Source organism: Macaca nemestrina, chromosome 2, assembly GCF_043159975.1.
Source record: "Macaca nemestrina isolate mMacNem1 chromosome 2, mMacNem.hap1, whole genome shotgun sequence".
In the NCBI taxonomy this organism is placed as follows: domain Eukaryota; kingdom Metazoa; phylum Chordata; class Mammalia; order Primates; family Cercopithecidae; genus Macaca; species Macaca nemestrina.
Window position 1 is genome coordinate 126,196,761 of NC_092126.1, and position 24,352 is coordinate 126,221,112.

Below are 24,352 nucleotides of genomic sequence, written 5' to 3' on the forward strand. Positions count from 1 at the left end.
TATCCTTGTCAACTTTCTGTCTCGTTGATCTGTCTAATGTTGACAGTGGGGTGTTGAAGTCTCCCATTATTATTGTATGGGAGTCTAAGTCTCTTTGTAAGTCTCTAAGGACTTGTTTTATGAATCTGGGTGCTCCTGTATTGGGTACATATATATTTAGGATAGTTAGCTCTTCCTGTTGAATTGATCCCTTTACTATTATGTAATGGCCTTCTTTGTCTCTTTTGATCTTTGATGGTTTAAAGCCTGCTTTATCAGAGAGTAGTATTGCAACCCCTGCTTTTTTTGGTTCTCCATTTGCTTGGTAGATCTTCCTCTATCCCTTTATTTTGAGCCTATGTGTGTCTCTGCATGTGAGATGGGTCTCCTGAATACAGCACACTGATGGGTCTTGACTCTTTATCCAGTTTGCCAGTCTGTGTCTTTTAATTGGACCATTTAGTCCATTTACATTTAAGGTTAATATTGTTATGTGTGAACTTGATCCTGTCATTATGATATTAACTGGTTATTTTGCTCATTAGTTGATGCAGTTTCTTCCTAGCATCGATGGTCTTTACATTTTGGCATGTTTTTGCAATACCTGGTACCAGTTGTTCCTTTCCATGTTTAGTGCTTCCTTCAGGGTCTCTTGTAAGGCAGGCCTGGTGGTGACAAAATCTCTAAGCATTTGCTTATCTGTAAAGGATTTTATCTCTCCTTCACTTATGAAACTTAGTTTGGCTGGATGTGAAATTCTGGTTGAAAATTCTTTTCTTTAAGAATGTTGAATATTGGCCCCCACTCTCTTTTGGCTTGTAGAGTTTCTGCCGAGAGATCTGCTGTTAGTCTGATGGGCTTCCCTTTGTGGGTAACCCGACCTTTCTCTCTGGCTGCCCTTAACATTTTTTCCTTCATTTCAACTTTGGTGAATCTGACAATTATATGTCTTGGAGTTGCTCTTCTCCAGGAGTATCTTTGTGGCATTCTCTGTATTTCCTGAATTTGAATGTTGGCCTGCCCTACTAGGTTGGGGAAGTTCTCCTGGATGATATCCTGAAGAGTGTTTTCCAACTTGGTTCCATTTTCCCCCTCACTTTCAGGAACCGCAATCAGACGTAGATTTGGTCTTTTCACATAATCCCATACTTCTTGAAGGCTTTGTTCATTTCTTTTTTCTCTTTTTTCTTTAGACTTCTCTTCTCGCTTCATTTCATTCATTTGATCCTCAATCGCTGATACTCTTTCTTCCAGTTGATTGAGTCGGTTACTGAAGCTTGTGCATTTGTCACATATTTCTTGTGTCATGGTTTTTATCTCTGTCAGTTCGTTTATGGCCTTCTCTGCATTGATTATTCTAGTTATCCATTCTTCCATTCTTTTTTCAAGATTTTTAGTTTCTTTGCGCTGGGTACGTAATTCCTCCTTTAGCTCTGAGAAATTTGATGGACTGAGGCCTTCTTCTCTCAACTCGTCAAAGTCATTCTCCGTCCAGCTTTGATCCGTTGCTGGCGATGAGCTGCGTTCCTTTGGAGGGGGAGATGTGCTCTTATTTTTTGAATTTCCAGCTTTTCTGCCCTGCTTTTTCCCCGTCTTTGTGGTTTTATCTGCCTTTGGTCTTTGATGATGGTGACGTACTGGTGGGGTTTTGGTGTGGGTGTCCTTCCTGTTCGTTAGTTTTCCTTCTAACAGTCAGGACCCTCAGCGGTAGGTCTGTTGGAGATTGCTTGAGGTCCACTCCAGACCCTGTTTGCCTGGGTATCAGCAGCAGAGGCTGCAGAAGATAGAATATTGCTGAACAGCGAGTGTACCTGTCTGATTCTTGCTTTGGAAGCTTCATCTCAGGGGTGTACCCTGCTGTGTGAGGTGTGGGGTGTCAGTCTGCCCCTAGTGGGGGATGTCTCCCAGTTAGGCTACTCAGGGGTCAGGGACCCACTTGAGCAGGCAGTCTGTCCATTCTCAGATCTCAACCTCTGTGTTGGGAGATCCAATGCTCTCTTCAAAGCTGTCAGACAGGGTCGTTTGCATCTGCAGAGGTTTCTGCTGCTTTTTTTGTTTGTTTGTTTAGCTGTGCCCTGTCCCCAGAGGTGGAGTCTACAGAGACAGGCAGGCCTCCTTGAGCTGCTGTGGGCTCCACCTAGGTCGAGCTTCCCAGTGGCTTTGTTTACCTACTTAAGCCTCAGCAATGGCGGGCACCCCTCCCCCAGCCTTGCTGCTGCCTTGCAGTTAGATCACAGACCACTGTGGTAGCAATGAGGGAGGCTCTGCTGGTGTGGGACCCTCCTGGCCAAGTGTGGGATATAATCTCCTAGTGTGCCATTTGCAAAGACCCTTGGTAAAGTGCAGTATTGGGGTGGGAGTTACCCAATTTTCCAGGTGTTGTGTGTCTCAGTTCCCCTGGCTAGAAAAAGGGATTCCCTTCCCCCTGGTGCTTCCCAGGTGAGGCGATGCCTCGCCTTGCTTCAGCTCTTGCTGGTCAGGCTGCAGCAGCTGACTAGCACCGATTGTCCGCCACTCCCTAATGAGATAAACCCGGTACCTCAGTTGAAAATGCAGAAATCACCGTCTTCTGTGTCGCTTGTGCTGGGAGCTGGAGACTGGAGCTGTTCCTATTCGGCCATCTTGCTCCGCCCCTAGAGTCTCACTCTTTCACCCAGACTGGAGTGGTGCAGTGGCATGATCTCGGCTCACCTCAACCTCCACCTCCCTGGTTCAAGCAATTCCCCTGTCTCAGTTACCCGAGTAGCTGGGATTACAGGCACATGCCACCATGCCTAGCTAATTTTTTTTTTTTTTTGTATTTTTAGTAGAGACAGAGTTTTACCGTGTTGGCTAGACTGGTCTCAAACTCCTGACCTCAGGCAATCCTCCCACCTCGGCCTTCCAAAGTGCTGGGATTGCAGGCATGAGCCAATGTGCCCCGCCAGGTTCTTATTTTCTTTAAAAATAGTCTGGTTTATGTCCATCAGTGACAGACTGGATTAAGAAAATGTGGCACATATCCACCATGGAATACTATGCAGCTATAAAAAAGGATGAGTTCATGTCCTTTGTAGGGACATGGATGCTGGAAACCATCATTCTCAGCAAACTATCGCAAGAACAGAAAACCAAACACCGCATGTTCTCACTCATAGGTGGGAACTGAACAATGAGATCACTTGGACTCTGGAAGGGCAACATCGCACACTGGGGCCTATTATGGGGAGGGGGAGAAGGGAGGGATGGCATTGGGAGTTATACCTGATATAAATGACGAGTTGATGGGTGCTGACGAGTTGATGGGTGCAGTACACCAACATGGCACAAGTGTACATATGTAACAAACCTGCACGTTATGCACATGAACCCTAGAACTTAAAGTATGAAAAAAAATAGTCTGGCTTTTGGTTCAGCACTTAAAAGAGACACAGGCTCATAAATTCACTTTTTTCTTCACAATAAGATAAGTAGCAGTGCAAATACTAAAATAAAGGGCAAGTACTATTCAGCATTAGATTCAGAGCTGCAATAGGGAGTAGTGGGGACTATGGCAAACTGGAGAGCACATGCTTCTGCTACCAGTTACAACCCATTGTTGCCTTGTCTTTTCTCAGTTTAGAGTTACCAGATACTCCAATTTTGCCTTCCAGAAAATGGAAAACTGAATCAGAGTCACAGTGAGAAAGCTGATTTTGAAATGTTGACAATAATTCAAATAGGGAAAAATAAAATACACAAACTCTGTACAGGCCAATATTATTGAGTCAAAACAAAAACATGTCTGCAGCTGCATAGTCTCTGGTCCAGATTGAGAGAAAAAGCTGGTGTCATGACGGACCAAGATGTATCATTTACAGTTTCTGGCACTTCCTACCACCTCCCCAAACTCCACGTGATCACCTACTATTCTGATATTTAGCAGTATACCTTGTCACGAGAGAATGGGGGCGGGGAGAAGAATGAGCAAAGTAGAGAAGAAAGAGATCGATTAAAAAATCTGAAACGAATGACTCACATCAGAGATATACAATTAGTCATTATATATGAAAAAGTCATTCAGTTGTACTTCAAAACAGGTAATGGCATTACAAAAGAAGAAGAACGTGAGTGTGCAAAAAATGTATACTTCCTTAGTGGATCAGATTCAAGAAAGTACAACAGGGTTAGCATTGAACCAGGATTTCACAAGTCACAGTTTTGCTACTGGTTCTCAAACTTAATGTGAATCAGAATCACTTACAGGGCTTGTTAAACCAAAGACTGCTAGGCTCTATGATCCCCAGACTTTCTAATCAGTAGGCCTGGGTTGGAGCCTAGGACTTTCCATTTCTAACAATTTTCCTGGTGATGCTGATGCTGCTGACCCAGAAGCCATACTTTCAGAACCATTGTACTACTCGTGTGATGTTGGGCAAATGATTTGATGTTGAAGTCACTTCATTTTTTTTTTTTTCAAATCTCCAGGCCTTCAGTTTCCTGATCTGTAAAGTGGGGGTAATAATATGTATCCTGCGGCTGCTGTGTGAGGATCAAATGAGATGATGTACATAACTGAACGTTTTTACACTGGGAAGAACATATGAATAGAAAGAAATGGAAGGCACAATGAAAGAGCACAAATTTTGGAATTTAAAATATCTGACTTCACATCCTGATTATGCATCTTCACAAGCTGTGTCATCATGTGCAGGTTTCTCAACCTCTCTGACGCTTAATTACTACACCTGCAAATACCTGAAAAGACTATTGTGAGGATTCCCTGTGTTACCATGAAAAAGCACCTGGCCCATAGTGGCATTCTACAAACACTTGTTGCTTTCTGTTAGTGCATGCCCTTTGCCCAAGGCCCGGCTGCTGGGCACCCTGGACCTTCCTTCCCTCACTGCAAAGTTAATTACTACCTGGTGTCCCCTCCAGCCATGAAAGTGTATAATTACATAAAATATGTCTTGCACCAAGCTGCAAATTCAAATCCTAGTCTGCCCTGATGAGATGGAGATGACAATCCTCTTTCTCCCTCTTCTTGCCTCCCCCATTGTGCCCACCAAAACATATTCACAAACAGATGTGCAATGATTTTTGGTGGCAGTTTTCTATGATGTGCAACTCAGTGTTCTCATTAAAAATTATTTGGGAATCCTAGGACATTTCTTTCTGTACTTTCAATTACAAGTCAAACCATTTGAATCATGTACACATAGGAATACGGACTTGTCTACATTTATGTTTCAGGTAATCAGCTGTGTAATATTGAGTATTGACAAAGAATTAGAAAATTACAGATTTAGCAGGGCATTGTGGTGCACGCCTACAATCCCAGCATTTTGGGAGGCTGGGGTGGATAGATAGCATGAGTCCAGGAGTTCATGAACAGCCTGAACAACATGGTAAAACCCCACCTCTACAAAAAATACAAAGATTAGCTGGGTTTGGTGGTGTGCACCTGTAGTCCCAGCTACTTGGGAGGCTGGCTGAGGTGGGAAGATCACTTGAGCCCAGGAAGTTGAGGCTGCAGTGAGCCAAGATTGCACCTGCACCACTGTACTCCTGCCTGGGCAACAGAGTGAGACCTTGTGTTGAAAAAAAAAAAAAGAGGAAAGAAAATTACAGATGTAAAATATTCATGAAAATCAACAAACCACTTTCCCCCCCTTTCTGTAGGAGGACAAGAGGCAGTAGGGAATAAATTGACGCCTTTAATTGGCAATAATCAAATTCAGACACCTAAGAAAATACACTCAGTATCTCAGGTGGCAGTATTGCTTTTTAAAAAAGAAAGTTTCTGTGAAATTACACTGATGATTTTTTCACACACTAAGTGCTCTATATTTAATTGAATGCTGCCTCTTCCAACTGCACAATACATGTTGAAAACACTAATGTGAGTATCTCCATCCAAACTTAGCACAGAAAAACAAATTACCTGCAGTTAATTCACAGCAGGCTTTAATGATGTTCTAGAAAATTGATTTAGTCTTTACACATTCTAATTAATTCCACAGAAATTTGATCTCTTCTTTTGGTCTCCCCATATCTAGGGTTATCATAAAACCCTTGTGGGGTTTTGAACTTTAGTAAGTTGCAAGTGGTTCTCAAATTTTGGAGTGGATAAGAACTATGTAGGGGCTTGTTAAAGTATACAGTCCAGGGCTGAACCCTGTCTAGAATTTTTTTTTCTGATGACTTTATTGAGGCATGTTTTACATATCATATAATAGACCCATTTTAGATGCACAATTCAGTGATGTTGGTACATTTACTAAGTTGTGTAACCATCATCATAAATTAGTTTTAGAATATTTTTAGTTCTCCTAACAAGATTTCTTAAGCCCATTTCCACCCCCTGCCCCAGGGAACAATAATCCACTTCCTATTTCTGTAGATTTGCCTTTAGGACCTTTTATATCAAGGGAATCATACAATATGCCATCTTTTGTGTCTGACTTTTTTTTTTTTTAGACAGGGTCTGTCTTTGTCACCCAGGCTGGAGTACAGTGGCACGATCATGGCTCACTGCAGCCTCAATCTCCCCAGCTAAACTGATCCTCCCACCTCAACCTCCCAAGGAGATGGGACTACAGGTGCACACCATCACACTCAGCTAATTAAAACTTTTTTTTTTTTTTTTTTGTAGAGATGATGTCTCATTATGTTGCCTAGGCTGGTCTTTTTTTTTTTTTTTTTTTTTTTTGAGACTGAGTCTGGCTCTGTGGCCCAGGCTGGAGTGCAGTGGCCGGATCTCAGCTCACTGCAAGCTCCGCCTCCCAGGTTTACGCCATTCTCCTGCCTCAGCCTCCGGAGTAGCTGGGACCACAGGCGCCCGCCACCTCGCCCGGCTAGTTTTTTGTATTTTTTAGTAGAGACGGGGTTTCACCGTGTTAGCCAGGATGGTCTCGATCTCCTGACCTTGTGATCCGCCCATCTCAGCCTCCCAAAGTGCTGGGATTACAGGCTTGAGCCACCGCGCCCGGCTCTCTAGGCTGGTCTTAAACTCCTGAGCTCACGCAATCCTCCCACCTCAGCCTCCCAAAGTGCTGGGATTACAGACATGAGCCACCATGGCTTTTTTCACCAGGCATATTTTTGAGGTTCATCCATGTCATGGCATATATCAGTGGGTTGTTCCTTTTAATTGCTGAGTCATATTCCATTGTATGGGTATACCACATTTTGCTAACCATTCATCAGTTGATTGACATTTAGGTTGTTTCCATTTTGGGCTATTATAAATAATGCTGCCATAAATACTTGCAGTCAAATCTTTGTGCAGACATGTGTTCTCATTTTTATTGGGTATCTGACAGTGGAGTTGCTAGATCATATGGTAGTTTTATGCTTAACTTTTTCAGAAAATGCTAACTTATTTTCCAAAGTGGCTGCACTATTTTATATTCCCATCCCCTCGAGATCCTGGCTTAGTCGGTCTGGGTGGTACCCAGCAATCTGCATAGTGAACTACCTTCCCAGGTAATTCTGACATAGGTAGATCAGAACTACTCCTTAGATTGTATACATATGAAAAGAAAATGTGTGACGAGAAATGATAGAGAAACTTATTGACATGTTCAGCATTTTGCCACAATACTAGCCTGAATGGGTACTTACTTTGGGAGCTGAGACAAACTTAAAAAGCCTCCACCACAGGGGACTCTCTACCTTGTAGCCAACAGGAAGGATGATGGGAAAGAAAACTTACAACTCGCCACAATATGATGGTAGCTTGCCTCTCTTATACCTGTAAAACTGGTTGCCAAAATTTTTAACTTTCTAAATTATACCAGGTCTTTATAAAATCCTTGAGCACTGTTTTAAGAGAGAAAGTAATGCAAGATTAAATTTAGTAGGTGGCTTTCAGATTGCATTTCCTTAAGAAAAATGTGGGCTCCTGGAGATGGGGAAATCACTTGCTGATTAGCTGACCTAAGCTTAGCATGCTGTTATTATAATAACTGCTCCTGGGGTGCAAAAGAAAAAACAAGCTGATTGTGATGCATCTAATCACCCATGTCCTACTCGCTGTGCCAAGAAACTTTCAAGGGCTCAGGGCTTTTTACCTCCAATGAGAAAGACAGCACGACGTCTGACTTGGAGAGTTGGTTCTCACTCTCCTCGCCCATGTCGATGATGGAAGCATTGTGGCTGCGTTTGAGTTTCTGGAGCTTGAACTCCCCGCCTTTGGATACTGGCATGCTCTCCAAGTTGGCCATGAGCAGGTTGACAGATGACTTCAGCTCCTCAATGTACATGTTTTCCATTTCTTTGGATACAAACTTGGGAAATTTGCGTTCCTTGGGAAGAAAAAGAGAAGTATGAGCAGAGGAGTAAATAGGGAGCTGATTTATATAGAAGGTCTTTGTCTCATGGCTCAGAGTTAGGATCACATCTACTACTAGTGAAATTCACCCAGATTTCATGGCCTTGTGCTAGAAAAATGTTCAGCCTAGTTGAGTAGACAGCTGCCTGCCTGCTTGTTATTTATACATCCTAATAGGTAAGAAACACGTACGTATAGTAAGAAACATTGAAATGCTTTATTATAGTTCTATTTTTCCCCCAGTTTTCTTCAGCAAATTTGATTTGTAGGAAGAAAAATGGGGTGTTATTTTTCAAATCTGGTTTCAGTTCAGGTTTTCTTTTTAGTAAAATGCAGTCATTTGTTTTTAAGTGAGGGAAACAGAAAGAGACCCTATTTCTGGATATCTACAGAGATTTTCTCACATGAATAATTCAAAAGAAGCTCATTTGAGATGTTTCAAACATAGTCTGCATCTATTTCTAAGAATAATAGTTACTGTTTTCAAGAAAAATTGAACCAAATTAATGAAGTGATGAAAAATGTGATTAAAATTATTTAGAAGATAGAGCAATTTGGTATCATAACTGACCTCTATGTTTTCCTTTCTTGCTTATAAATTTAGATGTAATTGCAACATTACCAACCATGCTATTTGTTTCTTCATACTTCTAAGTTCCCTGGAATATGCTTGGGATCAATCACCTTCCCAAACAGTCATTTACCACTTGAAACATAAACTTGCCCTCCCAAGCCCTATTCCATAATTGATGGAGCGAGAAGCAAGCCAAGTCAGACTGACTTTTTTTTTTTTTTTTTTTTTTTGAAGTGACAGAAAAATCCAACTCAAACTGGCTTAAAACAACAAAGGAAGAATATCCTAGGGGTAGACCCAGCTTTAGGAAAGGCTGGACACAGGGCTCAGGTGATATCACCCAACTGAGATTTTTGTTCAAATCTTGGGTTTGGTTCCTCTGGGGTGGCTTCACGCTCAGTTTGGCTCCCTTATTGTCACAGAAATGTTGCTAAAGATGTGAACTGTACAACATCACATCATGCTGTCTAATGGAAGAGTGAATATTTCCTCTTGTAATATGCAAGGAAGATGGAGGCAGTCTTTCATCCCCAAATTCTCACCCAAAGTCTAACTCATGTACATGTTCATTTGGCCATATTACTGGCCAATTTGTATGGCTGTGCTGATTTGCATAGGCATAGGTTATGCCCTCTGTCCTTGTGGCTGGGAGTAGAACTAAACCTAGATCCCATGGAACATGAATTGGTATGCCAAGTTTGTGTGGCAAAAAAATAAGCTGCTAATACATGGGCATCTGAGTCAAGATGAACCAATTAATTCTATCAAGTGCCCAGTCATCAATCAGATTTACTCTGTCAAGCAGTTGAACTAGCCTGAGAGACATTGAGACTACAATTGCCTGGTAGAACTGAAACAGCAACATCTTACAGACTCAGGGTTGGCTGCCACACTGGATCAGGTCAAAGCAGAAGAAGACATTTAAAAAGAAGAGAGAGAAAGAAGTAGAGACAAAGAGAGAGAAGAAGTAATGGAGGTAGGGACTGAAGGAGGGAGGAAAAGGGAGAGAAAAGAAAAGAAAAGAAAAGAAGATGCTGTCTAGAGTTACAGAAAGGAACTCTGACTTTTATCATTTTCTAATTTCCACAGGCCTAGTTATTTCTCCTGTACGTTGGTTCCTTAAGAATTTATTTTTCTTTCAGTAATTCCCCCACCCACCAGTTAGTTAAAAGGGTTTTTTTTCCTCGCCACCTCACAGCTTCAGTCAAATACAGAGAGTGGTTCTTCTCCATAGAGCTTAGAGATGTCGTTGTGCTGGTCCAGTGCCAGTCTTCTTCCTACATGAAGGCTGTCATAAGTCTTGTTCCTCTCTCTCCCTACCTCCCTGCATAACTAACAGCCTTCTTGTCATCTTCCATATTTCAGCTTCAAAATTTCACTTCCCTGGGTTAGGTCCTCCTGTTGTACTTGCTAACTCACCTTCTTGGTAGCAGTTATTGAAATGGATTGAATGTTTGTGTCCTTGCATAATTTATATGTTGAAATCCAATCCTCAATGTGATGGCATTTGAAGATGGGCCTTGGGAAAGTGATTAGGTCATGAGGGCTCTCGTGATGGAATTAGTGCCTTTACAAAAGAGGCCTCAGAGAGCTGCTCATTTGTTCCTGCCAGCATGTGAAGACCTGGTAAAAAGACAGCTGTCTATGAATCAGGAAGTGGGCCCTCATCAGACACTGAATCTGATGGTGCCTTGATTTTGAACTTCCCAGCCTCCAGAACTGTGAGAAACAAATTTCTCTTGTTTATGCCAACTATGGTATTCTGTTATAGCAGCCTGAATAGACTAAGACACTTGCTATAATTATAATTAATGAATCAATTGTGAAATTTGTTTAATGTCTGTCTTTCCTGCTGAGCAATGATTCAGGACCATATCTATCTTAATACTCCTGTTGAATTTTCTGTATCTAGCATAAAGTTTGACACATAATAAGTATTCAATACATATGAATTGAGTGAATGGATCAATGGCTTGTCAAAAATGTCCATATTAAATATCAATGTAGCTAAAATTCAGTTGTGAGGAGGAGGTGGAGAGATGATAAATTAAGTTCTGGAAGAACACCGAGATTCTGCTTTTCTATGTGAATAAATACAGGGGTCTGAAATCCACTCCACAACCTCACAGTACCAGTTCCTTCTGGAACTTCTTAGTATAATCACATCCTGCTTTTAAGACTGGGCTCAGCCCACTGTGTGGTGCTTTCTGAACACGCTGTGGGTGAATGTGAGAGAAGGAGCAGGATGGATGCTTCTGAAATGAGATGATAGGCTGATGATCTTAACAAGAGCTACTAATGATTCATCACAAAAGAATCTCAAAATTCATATTTCTCTAAAACTTCCTGCGCAGTGGCCTTGAAGTTTTATCATTCCTGGTCTTGATCAGGGACAAGTGTGAACCTCAGAACTTGGATATCTTTTATGCAAATCCATCAAGATGCCAGGACTTGGTTGCTGGGTCCCCATCACTTGGAAAACATTTACTGCCACATACACTGTGTATGGTACAGAGTTAGGCATTAGGGGGATCATGTTGAGAGGATGTAAATTATCTTCCTTGTGCTTACAGCTACTGGGGAGAAAGATCTATAATGGAACATCAAAGTAGGCACTGTAATGGAAGTATAACATGATGCAAATCCTTTCTGAGAGAATCAAGGGTGGCTTCCCAGAGATAGTGACCTTTGGGATGAGGGTCTGATGGATAAAGAAGAGTTTGCCACCAGGTTGAGTTGGCTGAGATAGGGTCACAGCTCTTTTTTCCTTCCCATGGAAAATACTATAGGCAACTATGAATCCAAGAAGGTCTATACAACTGTATATAGTTACACAATATTTCCTCATATTTTTTGGAGAGAGAAGGGAAGAGTGAGGTAGGTTAACTCTCTGGAGAGAGAAGGGAAGAGTGAGGTAGGTTAACTCATGGTCTGAGAGTAGTCCTTAGGCCCCATTAAAGGCTGTCATGGAGCAAAGTTTACATCCCAAGAGCTTGAAGCTCATTACACTGACCTGTATCTTGCCTCATGATACTGGGGCCAAAACCTCAGTGAACTTCATGGTATTTGGTGTGGGTGGGGGAACTTCGTAAGTGGGGAATTTCTGATTTTAATGCCAGTTGCTGGCTTGGTAGTTGCCAGGAGGATGAAGAAAAGAGCTAGTATTTGTGAAGTGGGTTCTTCTTGCTAATCAACTTTGAGAGACTGTCTTGTCAAGTGCAGTTCTTTCTATCACAACTTGTCTTAGGGACTCACTCAGTGCCTTTTAACTCCACAGTCCTGAGATTTCTGAGGAGACCCAGTGGTTACAGATACCACCATGCTGACTGAGAGTTAGCTCCAGCAAATTCTATCTAGCAAAATGTTGGAAAAATCCAAAGAATGATCACTTGTCCCAGAACTTGGACAGTTCCTAATGACACCATAAAAAGAGGCTCATAAAAACTGAAGTCTGCAAGGAAAACAAGGAGATTTTTCTGGTCCAAGTACTTAAGCCTTGGGAAGAAATAGCATTCTATCAATCCAGGCTGAGGTTCTTGAGTGGAGCTTTTCAGTGGCAGACCCATTACAAACACATTTCAAAGCTGAAGTTGTGCCAAAATAAGGAAAATACAGTCGTCCATCTCTATTGCTACTTTTTCAAGCACAAAAATAGATTAGCCTTGACAGAAGAATTGTTTATTCATATTGCTTTATGAGAAACATAGCGTATGGGTGGGCAAATTCCTCCAAAAAAAAAATCTCTGCTGGCCATTTATTTTTGTTTTGGCCTGATAAGATTCCTCAATGGAGATAGCCTCCCAAGGACAATTCCCACTAGGGTTATTTATGCTCTGAGAGATTTTGGAACATCTTGAAAAATAGCATTTGAAAGTTCTAATGCTTCCCTTAGCTATTGGCTTTTCTTTTTTGGTTTTGGATTTTTACCCAGAAAGGATGAATGGGGTATGTGTAAATGATGACAAGCCTGCCCCCACTCAGAGTGAGGTTCCCTATAGACCCCAAAGGCTCAAATGACAAAAGCTGGTGGGTGATCAGAAGGAAGAATGTGACAGAAGGGCCCACGCTAGACACTGGAGCTCACTGACAGTGCTGCAGCTATTTAATCCAATATCTCAGACACTTCCTGGGCTTCTGTCATGTGTCAGGTGGTATGGCTGTCACTGGAGATGGAAAAGCCAGCCGAGAGGTGATGGTATGGGGGGGCATGCCAGAAAATGACCAGTTAGTGACACATGAAGTAACAGAGTTACAAGTACAGAGTACAAGGAGGGCACCAAGGAACTCATCCAGTCCATGACAGTGAAACAGACCCGACCCTGAATGCTGGGTCTGCTGCTTACTAGCTTTGTAAGTTTGGACACATTTCTTCACCCATCTGAATTTTGGTTCCCACATTTGAAATGAGGACAATAAATCTCATAGAATGATTGTGAAAAGTGAGAGATCATAACATGAATACGTTTTGATCACTGACACACACAGCCTCTCTTTATACACACACACATACACACACACCCCTTGCAAGCACTATGCTACTTACCATCACCACTACAAACAACAATATTACTAATAATGATGGTGCCTACAGTAAAGATAATAATGGTAGTTGGCACTTACTGAGTGCTAACTATGTGCTGGACACTAGGTGAAACACTTTACATGCTTTATTTTACCTCGTCTAACCCTTCCAACAACCCACTGATGCCCATGCTGCTATTTATCCCTATTTTTTGGAAGAAAATGAGGCAGAAATGTTAAGCAATAATTAGTAGAGTTAACCTTGAAACCCAGCAGAGTTTTTGTTCTTAGCCATGATAGGATAAGGCAGAACTATCTGGCTCCAAATGTCTATAGAGCTAAGGCAACTGTAGAGGTTCTCTCTGCATGGTGCACCGTGTATGCATTGCCTCATTTCATAGTGGTCAGCAGAAGGCAGGTGACAGCTGAGTTCTCCACAGCAATGGCTGTTCCACCATTGCCCAGCCAATGTGCACTGTGTAGGGTTAAGCACAGGGAGTAATGAGGACGGGGCCAGCAGACTAAATGAGAGAAAGAGGTCTTGGTATTAATTTGTCAAAGTCAGCATCACAGACATTAAAAGGCACTTTGGGCTCAGGCATTATAGTTTTCTAGGCTAGCTTATTTACCCAAGTGGTCTTACTTCCTCAGCTTTTATAAACTGGATGGACTTCTTTTCACTTGAACAAGCTTCAGAGGACCTCCCTGGCATTTATATTTTTCCATGAGCTCAGGTTTCCCTGGATTTTTAGCTACTGACAAAGGCCAGAGTCAAAGAGGGGCTCCCTGCACACATGTTTTTTTAAAACTTTTCAGGCAACAAAGTGAAATAAGTTCCTACTGTGTACTGGACATTTACATTACTTCATAACACAGCACGAATGTCACGTCCAACATTATAAGTTGGGGTTTAGTATCTTTCTCTGGTAGGAGAGGATTCCATTTGCATCTGATTTCTGGCAATGTGTGGAACAGAACTTTTCCATCAGAGAAATATTTGAATATTATTTCTTATTGATATTTGCAATAGGGCCAGGATAGGAGCTACTAATTGTGCTCTGCATGGAATAGGGGTCTAAGTGGCATTTCCATATTTAAAACAATGGCTTGAAGAACCAATGGTGTTTTACATCTAGACCTCTGCCACTGACACTACAAAAACTGTATGATTTGTCTTAAATAATTAGCTCAAGAATTTTGGAATTTTACACTAAAATTCGGCCAAAAGAACTGGCAAATATCACAGCAGCACTAATGCCACAATCTGTCTGCTTAAGCTCAAATGTCAACTTTTGATCACACAATTTAAATAACTTAGACTTAATTCCTGGGTGAAATTTGGGAACACTTTAATATCAACATGAGAGGATTTGGGAAAATGTTTGAGCAGGGATTACTAAGTCTTTTCTACCAGCTTTTAAAAAATGCATTCATATCTCTTTCTGGAACTTTTAAGGCAGCATGACTGATGTTCACAGTGAGACAGTCTCAGTCTGATGTTCTTGTGCAGCCGTCTCTGTCTGATGATTCGTGAGATGCTGGTGTGATTGAATTGAAAGATTACAGTGCAAGGTCGTGGGTAAGGGAAAGTCAGCTTGCTCTTGCCTCCTTTCCCTCCTAGGAAGAGAGGACAAACATGTCTTTCAGTGGGAATATGTGATGATGAGGATGCTACTGGCAAAATAACCAGGGTCCCTACAATATCTTTCCCAGATTCTAAAAAAGAATCAAAGTAGAGAGGATTCTGAGTTCTAGGAGCCAAATCTGCCTAACGCTGCTGCTTCATTTGGGCTTCTGGATAAGCTGCAGGGAACACACAACAACTTCTAGTGGAGAAAAGAAAGCAGTTTCCAGGAGGGGGAACCAGCAGGGAGTGAAGAATGGTGGGGAGCCCTGTCCTGGAGTAAATTCCTGCCTCTCTTCTGAGGATTCTAAGAAATAGCATGAAACGTGGAATTAGACAACTCAGTTTTCTGCGTACTAGCTGTGTGAACTTGAACATATGTAAACTTCTTGATTTGCCTGTACTTGGGAGAATTAATGCAATGCCAAAGATTGTTCATCACGGGTCTAAATGAGATTTTATGTGAATTGCACAGCCAGTGTCTGACTGACACATTTAATAAAGGACTGATTAGCAGAGAGAGAGGTCAGGATGAGGCAAGGTAAAAGCCTGGGTAAAGGGCATAATGGATCCTTGGATTGGTATGAGGAGGAAAGTGAGGGCCTATATTTGTGAAGATATTTTGTAATGATAGTATGCATACTGGTTAAGAGTGCAGACTCTGGCCATTGAGTGACCCTGGTCAGATTCTCTAATGTCTCTGCCTTAGCCTCCTCATCTGTGAAATGGGGATAATAACAGCATCTTTCTCATTAAGTTGTTGGAGGGTTAGATTCTCAAATGTAAAATGCTTAAAGAAGTATCCAGCACATAGGAAAACACTAGGTAAGTGACAGTTACTACTTATTGGGTACACCTGGAGTGTTTCCGCATTCATAATGTCCACTCCACCTACAGTCCCACTTCTTCCCACCCTCACCCTAAATGATATATCCCCAGCATCCATGTATTCAACAAGACCTTCACCCCTTTTCCACAGTGGATTGGTTAACTGCACCAGGGGTTGGCCCTTGAACCAAGTTGGGCCAGTGAGAGTTCTGATTCTTAGCATTGTGAATTTGCAGTGGATAAGAAAGAAATGATAATGAATGTGACACATGGAGATGGGAGATGCAGAGAGAGTCCTGATCACTCTGCGTGTCCTGGTTGTTCTTTCCTGGGCTCTGGCTGTAGTTTCTCCGCAGGCTCTGTGAAGTACTCCTCCATCTTTGATCTCCTCTTTTACATAAGCTTTCTTGAGTTGGTGCCTCTTATTTGCAATCAAAAGTGCTCTACCCATCTTTTAATTCAGAGAACAGAGTGAATTACATATGATGGATGACATCTATATCTAGGAATTTCTGGTTATGATATTTACAGGAGCTGACGTTCAGCCATATGGGTTGAATTGCACATCCTCACGAAAATTCACTGATGCTGGAAATAGAAAAATCGGGGCATGCTGAAAAGAAGCAGAGGTGCTTTGTCTCAATATCTCTTCATGAACTAGCCAATATCTGAGATCTTGATATTTTATTTAACATTTAGTGGAGGAGATATTTCACAATTTTCATTAGTATTAGCCAGGCTGGTTTAGGCAAGAGGAGAATTTATTTTTCTTGGGATCTGACTAAACTGAGGGAAAAGCAGGTACACGGCTGAAGCTTAAGAATAATTAGAATCAGGGACTTAAACGGATGTCCTCAGGATTGAGGGCTCCTTGACATCTCAGTGTAGACTCTGTCTCTGTTTCTATGTGTTGGTTTTATTCTCTCATCATCTTTTCCCTATATGGAAGAATTGAATATTGCTACAGGTATCTTTCTACCACTGGAAGACAACAGCCTTACTGACTCACAGTCCACAGGCCCTACGGAGGGATTCATTGGTTTAGTTTGCATCAAGTTTCCATTTCTGGACCAATCACGTGTGGCCAGGGCAGGCTGGAAACTGTGACTGGTCCCACTTGGGTGAAGAAGAGCTCACTCCAGGACCAGTTAGCTATAGCAAGGGGGCCACTGGCATGAATGAACATTGCAGAAGAGAGTCAATTTCTGAAAGAACAGGAGACAGTAGAGGGCACTCTGTCTCATAGAAACCCTCAATACCCTATACAAGGACCCTCTGAATATACTGAAATCATTTTCCATGCTCTGTAAATAATAATCAAGATCCACTTTAATTGCCTACTTCATTGTCTAAGAATGCTTAGTTCTAAATTGTTAAAAATATCTCATTTAGCTTCAGAATACTTAGTGGTGGGAGTTAGGGGAGAGAGTTCTTTGATTTACCATTCAGAGATGAGCATCTTGGCTCATCTATGGTCTATTAAAAATTAAAATTACCCTAACACCAGTTTCTTAAATTAACACATTAAGCCTTAAAGTAAACAAAGCAACTAAATGAAAGGCGCCATGAGCTTGTTTTTGAGGTGTGTGTGATTTTTGTTTAGATGGGATGAATACTTATTAGTTGGAAATATACTCGTTCTCTAAAAGGCAGATGAATAGACCAAATGACCTCCATTTTCTGGATAATCCACCAGTAGAAAACATTTTTACAGGAGAAGTAAATTCTAAAGCTTTATTAATGTTTACCCTCACATTAAGTGGGATTTTAAAACATAACCTTTTATAATACTTTTAGCCAAATCCATAAGCGCATACTATTTTTAGCCACCAGGCTGACTGGATTATAAACTTTAAAGATGTCCAAAAACAAGATGCAAAACATTTCAGTAAAACTGCTTAAGCACAGGGGGATTTCGATGCTTCTTGGACTCTCTCTGGCTTCTCCTCCAGTAGGATCTTTTCCTATACCTCCAAGTCCAGAGAGACCTCTTTCCATAAAGAGAAAAGCTCTACCCTGTGCCCACCCTCCCTGCTGTTTCTAATAACCCCCACCCTCATAGGCACACGGGGCCTGTGAATACAGTAGGAATCAGCAGGAGCCTGTTGCTATTTACAATTTTTATATTTTATTATTCATGGATTTTTTGGGTATTAATTATAGTTTAAAGATACTTTACTAAAATATTGCTTATTTTGATTACCGGAGGTCTGCTTAAATTTTGCACCTAAGAGAAGCCTGGTGCCAGCCCTGATATTCAGACAGACTTGAGATTAGGGTGTGGCACAACCTCTTTGCTGGTGCCCAGCAGGTTCAACCTGGACTTCCCCATCTCTAAACCAAGAATGATAACTGAAATATCCTCGGAGGGCTGTTTTGAGGATTGACTGAGTTGGTACATGTGAAGCATTTAGCATGCTAGACACAGAATCAGCACTCAACTAATATGACTGGCATGACTACTATTAATAATATCACAGATGGCAGGGATAGCAATAATGGTAGACAACATTTAGCTGTAGTCATCAACAGTAAGACATAACCTCAACCCTTGAGGAGTTCAATATACTGGGAGACTCAGACATGTAAACGAATGATCACCATTCAATGAGCTGCTATAATAAAGGTTGATATGCAGTCTGACGAGAGCACAAAGGTGGAAAGGACTAACTGCTAAGCTCTTAGAGAAGGTGTTTTAAGTCAGGTACTGAAGGCTGAGTAGGTGAGTTTGCTAAGTGGAAGGGAAAAAAATGGTTACTCCAGGTTGAGACACCAATGGGTATAAAGACACCAAGCCTGGAAAGGGTCTGATATATTCGGAGGGAAACATTCTCTGTGGTTGGACTGGTGAGTTCTGGTGGGAAAGTTGTGCAAGGTGAGGCTAAATGAAAGGGTAGAGTCTGTTGGTTAAGAGTCTTGAATATCATTCTAAAGAGGTTAGATTTTGTCCTGGGAGCAATGAGGGAATCTATTGAAGGATTTTGAGGTTCTGTTTTGAGATGTTTATATATGTGTTTTAGCATGGCAACTGTGTGCAGGATGGATAGAAAATGGGGGAATTGGAGCCAGGGATACCCATTAGGAGGCTATTGTAACATCCAGGTGCTGAAGATGAGGGCCTGGATCAAAGCACCAGTAGTAGGGCTGGAAAACAGTCAAGAGATCTGACCCACATTTAAGAGGCAGTCACTGGAGGCAGGGTGGCTGATTGAGTGTGGAACATTGCAGGGAGGAAGGAGAAATTGACAATGGCTAGGAGGTTTCATCCACAGCGATTGGGTAAAGAACACGAGAAGAGGAGTAAATATAGTTACGTGTGTGGGGTGGGAGGAAGAAGACAAGGAGCTGGCTTTTGAACACATTCAACCTGAAATGCCAGGAAATGTTTAAGTGGAAATGTTCAGTAGACTGTTGGAACTATGAGTCTGGAACTCAGAAGGAAGGTTGGAGGTCTGAGCTTGGGTATTCACTGGAGCATAGGAAATGCATGAGGTATCTCTGGGAGAGCTTGCCTTGAGAAAGGAGGGTTGAAGGCCCAGTGAGGGTGATTGTCCTCATCTTTCCTCCTCTCTGCTTCTCAGCTTTATCCTTTAGAGGCTGTCAATAATCAGTGTGCTTCCTGAATGGGACTTTGGCCTGGATCCCAGCAAACAACCCCGATGTCTCCTTACCCTGGCTATTTGGTCTGCCATTTGTAGACGTCCATCCAGCTCTCGTCTGATCTGGGCTGCTTGCTCGTCTGGATTGTCCAGCTGCACAAAAGCACAGACATTGAGACTTTCAGTTTGGGTCACAAATGCCAATAAACTCAGGACATTCCATTTTACACCCCCTGCACTGTGCTCCATGGATATATTTCAGTTACAAAAAAATTCTTGTAACCGACAAATCCAGTCTGAGTGAAATCCCAAGTTAATTCTTCTAGGCAGAGCATGATGTGGTAGGCAGTTGCTAAGACAGGCATTTGAATGACCTTGAAAAAGAATCATGAATCTCTTCTGAACTGTTAGGGAGCAGTGTTTCCAATGAGGACCCAATGCACACTTCTTTTTGGCCCAATGAAGAAAGTGCTTACACGGCAGATGTACAAGGAAGGAGATGGGAATATAACTATTAGAAATGTCAGGAGCAGACATAGTGCATATCCCCAGTGCACACATGACACGGGTCCAGCCGTTCTCCACCTCTGGACCATGGAAGATTAATAAGTCATTGCATTCCTTCTCTTTGAACTCTGAGACCTCAACCAGCCCTCCAGATGGCTACTTCCAATCAGCTGGTGTTGATATCTAAGTTGAAATCTATTCCTGTCCTCCCTGATGATGAGAGCTATTGGGATATAAAGATCAGAACACCCGGGCACAAGTAGGCCTGGACAATTCCCTAACTTCTCTGTTTTCAGTTTTTTCTATCTAAAGAAAAAGGGGTCAGTTATGTAGTCTTCATCCCTTTTACGTATTTCTATGACTCTTAGAAAGGACTAGCAGACATTTCTGTAAAGGGCCCTATATTCAAAACTTTAGGCTTTGAGGGTCATAAGATCTATCTCTGTTGCAATAAATTGACTCCTCCCTTGCAGATGAAAACAGCACTAGACAATATGTAAGTATAGATAATATATAAGTGAATGTAAGGGCTGTAAGTGAATGAGACCCACTTTATTCTAATAAAATTTTATTTACAACAGGTAGCAGGCCATAGTTGCTCATTTCCATTTTCTGAGTTGAAACTATTATTTTCAAGCAAAAGTAGCATCATCTTTCAAGTTGTATTGAGTCTGCTTATTCAGCAAATTATATTTTATTCACAGAAAAGTTTACTAAGGAGCAGTGGCATTCAAATAAATTGGTTTTCATTCCTCTTTTTAGTATATATTAATTCAAAACAAAAAGTAGCATAAGAAATATGTGAGTTTTCTAAGTCCCTTTCTTCTAAAATCAATTTTAGAAGAATGTTTTAAGCTCCCTGCCTACAAAAAAAAAAAAAAAAAAAAAAAAAGATCCTCACCTATGCTGTGAAATGATATAGCAAATAAGTTATTTGGAATATGATATAAACAATAACACTAGAAAATGTATGGTCATACTTTTGAAGCATCATGATTAATCTTCTTTGGTTTATTTTATGAAACATATTGAAAATCCATCTGGCTTTACGCTGTACATTTTAATCACCCTGTTCAATTCAGGAACCGCATCACTTTATCTTCCCCTTTCCACAGTTTGGGAGAAGGACTATTCCTTAGATCATGAAAACTAGATTGCAGCATTTGGCTAAGTATTCTAAGGCAGCATTTTCCAAAGGGTGTTCTGTTGCAAAGTCTTTGAGAAACTCTGCAGTAAGAAAATTTGTTAGACTTTGACCAACTCAACTATTTATTTTTTTTCCCCCAAGATTGAGTCTTGCTTTCTTGCCCAGGCCGGAGTGCAGTGGTGTGATCTCAGCTCACTGCAACCTCTGCCCCCTGGATTTAAGCAATTCCCCTGCCTCAGCCTCCTGAGTAGCTGGGATTACAGGTGTACACCATCGCACCCAGCTAATTTTTGTATTTTTAGTAGAGACGGGGTTTCACCAGGTTGGCCAGGCTGGCCTGTGAACTCCTGACCTCGCGATATGCCTGCCTTGGCCTCCCAAAGTACTGGGATTACAGGCGTGAGCCACTGTGCCTGGCCCCAGTGCAACCATTTTTAAACTGAAGCTAGAATTTTCTTTTTTTTGCATAATGCTCATAGAACCCGAGTTGGAAATTCTATTCTAAACAAACGTAAAGCACACCACCCAAAAGCAGTCACATGACTGACCAGTGGTCCATCCCAATAACCACTTGTTGACAGATACACACACGTGGGAAATACAGTGTCCTCAGTGCTGTTTTTAGGCTCCAATGAGCTGCATTTCTTTTTTTTCCCTTGGGAAGCCCAAGACTTCTTCAGCTCTAAGTGCAAATCCACTGGGAACACTCAGAAATGTCTTGTTCAAAACACATACGCAAATGAAACATTCAACTGTTTCACTGGGAAGCAGCAAAATGATTTGGTTATTGGCTAAAGTTGGTTAACAGCTAAATGATTTGATTAGGAGAATTTCATCAGAAGATACGGTGCTCATACAGGTTAAAACAGAAGTGGTAAAATACAGCCCAACAGAACCAGTTCCACTACTAAATTTTCCAGAGGCATTTGGGTTCTCCTACTGGCTTCATAGAAGGCAACTGGAAACAGCAGAAAATGCTGGTAATGAAGATGAGTAGGCAAGGTCTACATTAAGCTTAATTTATTCTTTTATTCATTAGTTCACTAATTTACTCGTTCATTCATTAAATTTTTATGGAATATCTTGATATGTCAAGATATTGGAATAAGAAAGGAACAAGTCCCTGACTCCATGGAGCTTAAATCCAGCAAGAACAGACAAGATTTGGGCATAAAGAAGAAGGGATTAGCATTTATTGATGCCTGTACCAAACACCAAATACCCTATGACCTGTTTACAGCCTTTTCTAACGGGTACCAAGAAACAGAGGCTAATGTGCATTCACACACGAAAAAGGATTCTGGGGTGAGGAAATGAAGATTCCTCTTGAAAATTAGTAACATGTCAGCATAATCAAGACTTTGAGAAATTCTAGAGTAAATAATTGTTTTTAACTGCATTTAACCTTGTCTTTTACACAGTTATTCCACCAAAAATCAAACATTCCACAGAGCAGTTTGGAAAATTCCACATGTGAAACAACAACTTTGTAAGGTTGGTGTCATTATCCCGATTTGACAGATGAGGAAACTGAGTCTTGGTAAGGTAGAGGAACATGCCCCAAATCACACATCTGGTTAAGTGGTACTAGTCACCTGAAACCAAGTCTGCTCTGCCTCAAACTGGAACTCTTGCTCTGCATTATGCTGGCTTCATACTTAAGTGCCTTGTTTGGTTTTTCTAATTGATCCTGACAGTTAACTAGCTCAGCAACCTCGCTTTGTTCCTTGTAGACACGTGCCAGTTTTACCCATAGAGCCACCACTGGGGGCAGAGAAATGTCAACCCTCTGTCATTTCTTTTGGAGAGGCTGTAGCAGTGCTGGATTCCTTCCTAAGAAATAATAGCAATGGGTGTGTCCTTATCCTGGTTGTGCCACTTAGTAGCTGTGTGACCTTGGGCAAGTTACTTAACCTCTCTGTGCTCCAGCTCTTCTCATCTGAATAATCAGGTTAATGAGACCCGAGGTTGTCATGAGAATCAACGGAGACAATGGATATAAAGTGCTCAGTCCATGGCTTGTCATGCAGCAAACCCTCATGAATGGTGGCTGCTGCTCCTTGTGTTGTTATTTTAGAGCAGTCCATGTTGGCTGCATTTCTGACATGGGCCACAATGGGGCGTCAAAGGTTCAGAAGAGAAGGCACCAGATGGGACAGTGTCCCTCACTGGCGTGAATGTGGGGTCTCGGTCTGACAGTCTGTGCAGCAGAAATTATGTGATCAGAGGCTCCCATTTCTTGACAAATTTCCCTGGCTTTTCTGTCGCCTACTTTCTCTGGGGTCAAGTCCCCTTGCTCTGTTAGACTTTAATTAGAAGGAGTGACCAGAAGGCGGCCACTGCTGCCTGACAGCTAATGATCTGAAGAGAGGATGAAAAGGGAAATGCAACTGAAGCTCCCTAAAATAGCTTGGCATGATAGAGAAGGCCATCCTTGCGTGAGGAGCTTGACAGCTCCACTGTATGAAATCCCAAAATATAAAGAGAAATCAAGTAATTACCTTTTCAAGGACTGGAAAGAAAAAGTTAGAGAGTGAGCTTCCATGGAAACGAGGTTCTGTTTATTGCGCTGGTCTTTTCCACTGAGGAAAGGAAAGATCAGCTGGAGAACCGAGCCAAGGGCAAGCCTTTCACGTTGACAGCTCATTAGGGTTCAAAAATGTACATGTGCATAAAGGCTCTTTAACTAATTAGACAAATAATCTTCCTACTAGAAGAGGTCAAGCAGAGGCTGTGTGGTTGTTTTGACTTGTCAGTCAAGCAAAGGGAAATATTTCCTTGGGCTTTTCCTTTAAAGTGATGGAGAACTAAGCCCAGCACTGCATAAGTATAGACAGGTATTGCCTGAGCCATCAGTTCAAGCCTACCAGAGGCAACTGTCTCTAGCTCACGGGTGGTACTCTTTCATCAACACAGAGATGAAAACTCTGTCCTGTCATTGTAGGGCCAATTTAAACACAGACTTGAGATATAGCAGAGTGGAGTTGCACCCTTGCAACCTTGTCAAGTTTCTTAACCTCACCACGCCTCAGTTTCCTCATCTGCAGAGTGGACATCATTTTATCTTGCATAGCTATCTGAAAGGACAAAAAGACAAAATGTGCTGCATTGTCCATCCAAGGGAAGTTAGACCGACTTGGTTCCAATCTTGGCTTTTTTTTTTTTTTTTTTTTTTTTGCAATTTCCTTACTGACAGGATTGAACAAGCAATTGAACCTTTCTGAGCCTCAGTTTCCTTATCTGTAAAACTGGGAAAAGATACCTACCCTGGCATGTT

The 24,352-nt window shown here is 41.6% G+C and overlaps 1 protein-coding gene across 12 annotated transcripts in view; it reads right to left on the bottom strand.

The window, feature by feature from the left end:
• The window catches only part of LOC105483175 (calcium dependent secretion activator), a 491,506-nt gene that overhangs the window by 252,744 nt on the left and 214,410 nt on the right, over positions 1-24,352 (bottom strand). For all 12 annotated transcript variants that reach the window (XM_011743930.3, XM_011743979.2, XM_071092026.1 and 9 more), the window contains exons 4-5: positions 19,494-19,574; positions 8,016-8,249 (exon numbers count right to left, since the gene is read on the bottom strand). In XM_011743930.3, the coding sequence (XP_011742232.1) occupies positions 8,016-8,249; positions 19,494-19,574 (315 nt within the window). The remainder of the gene's footprint in view (positions 1-8,015; positions 8,250-19,493; positions 19,575-24,352) is intronic.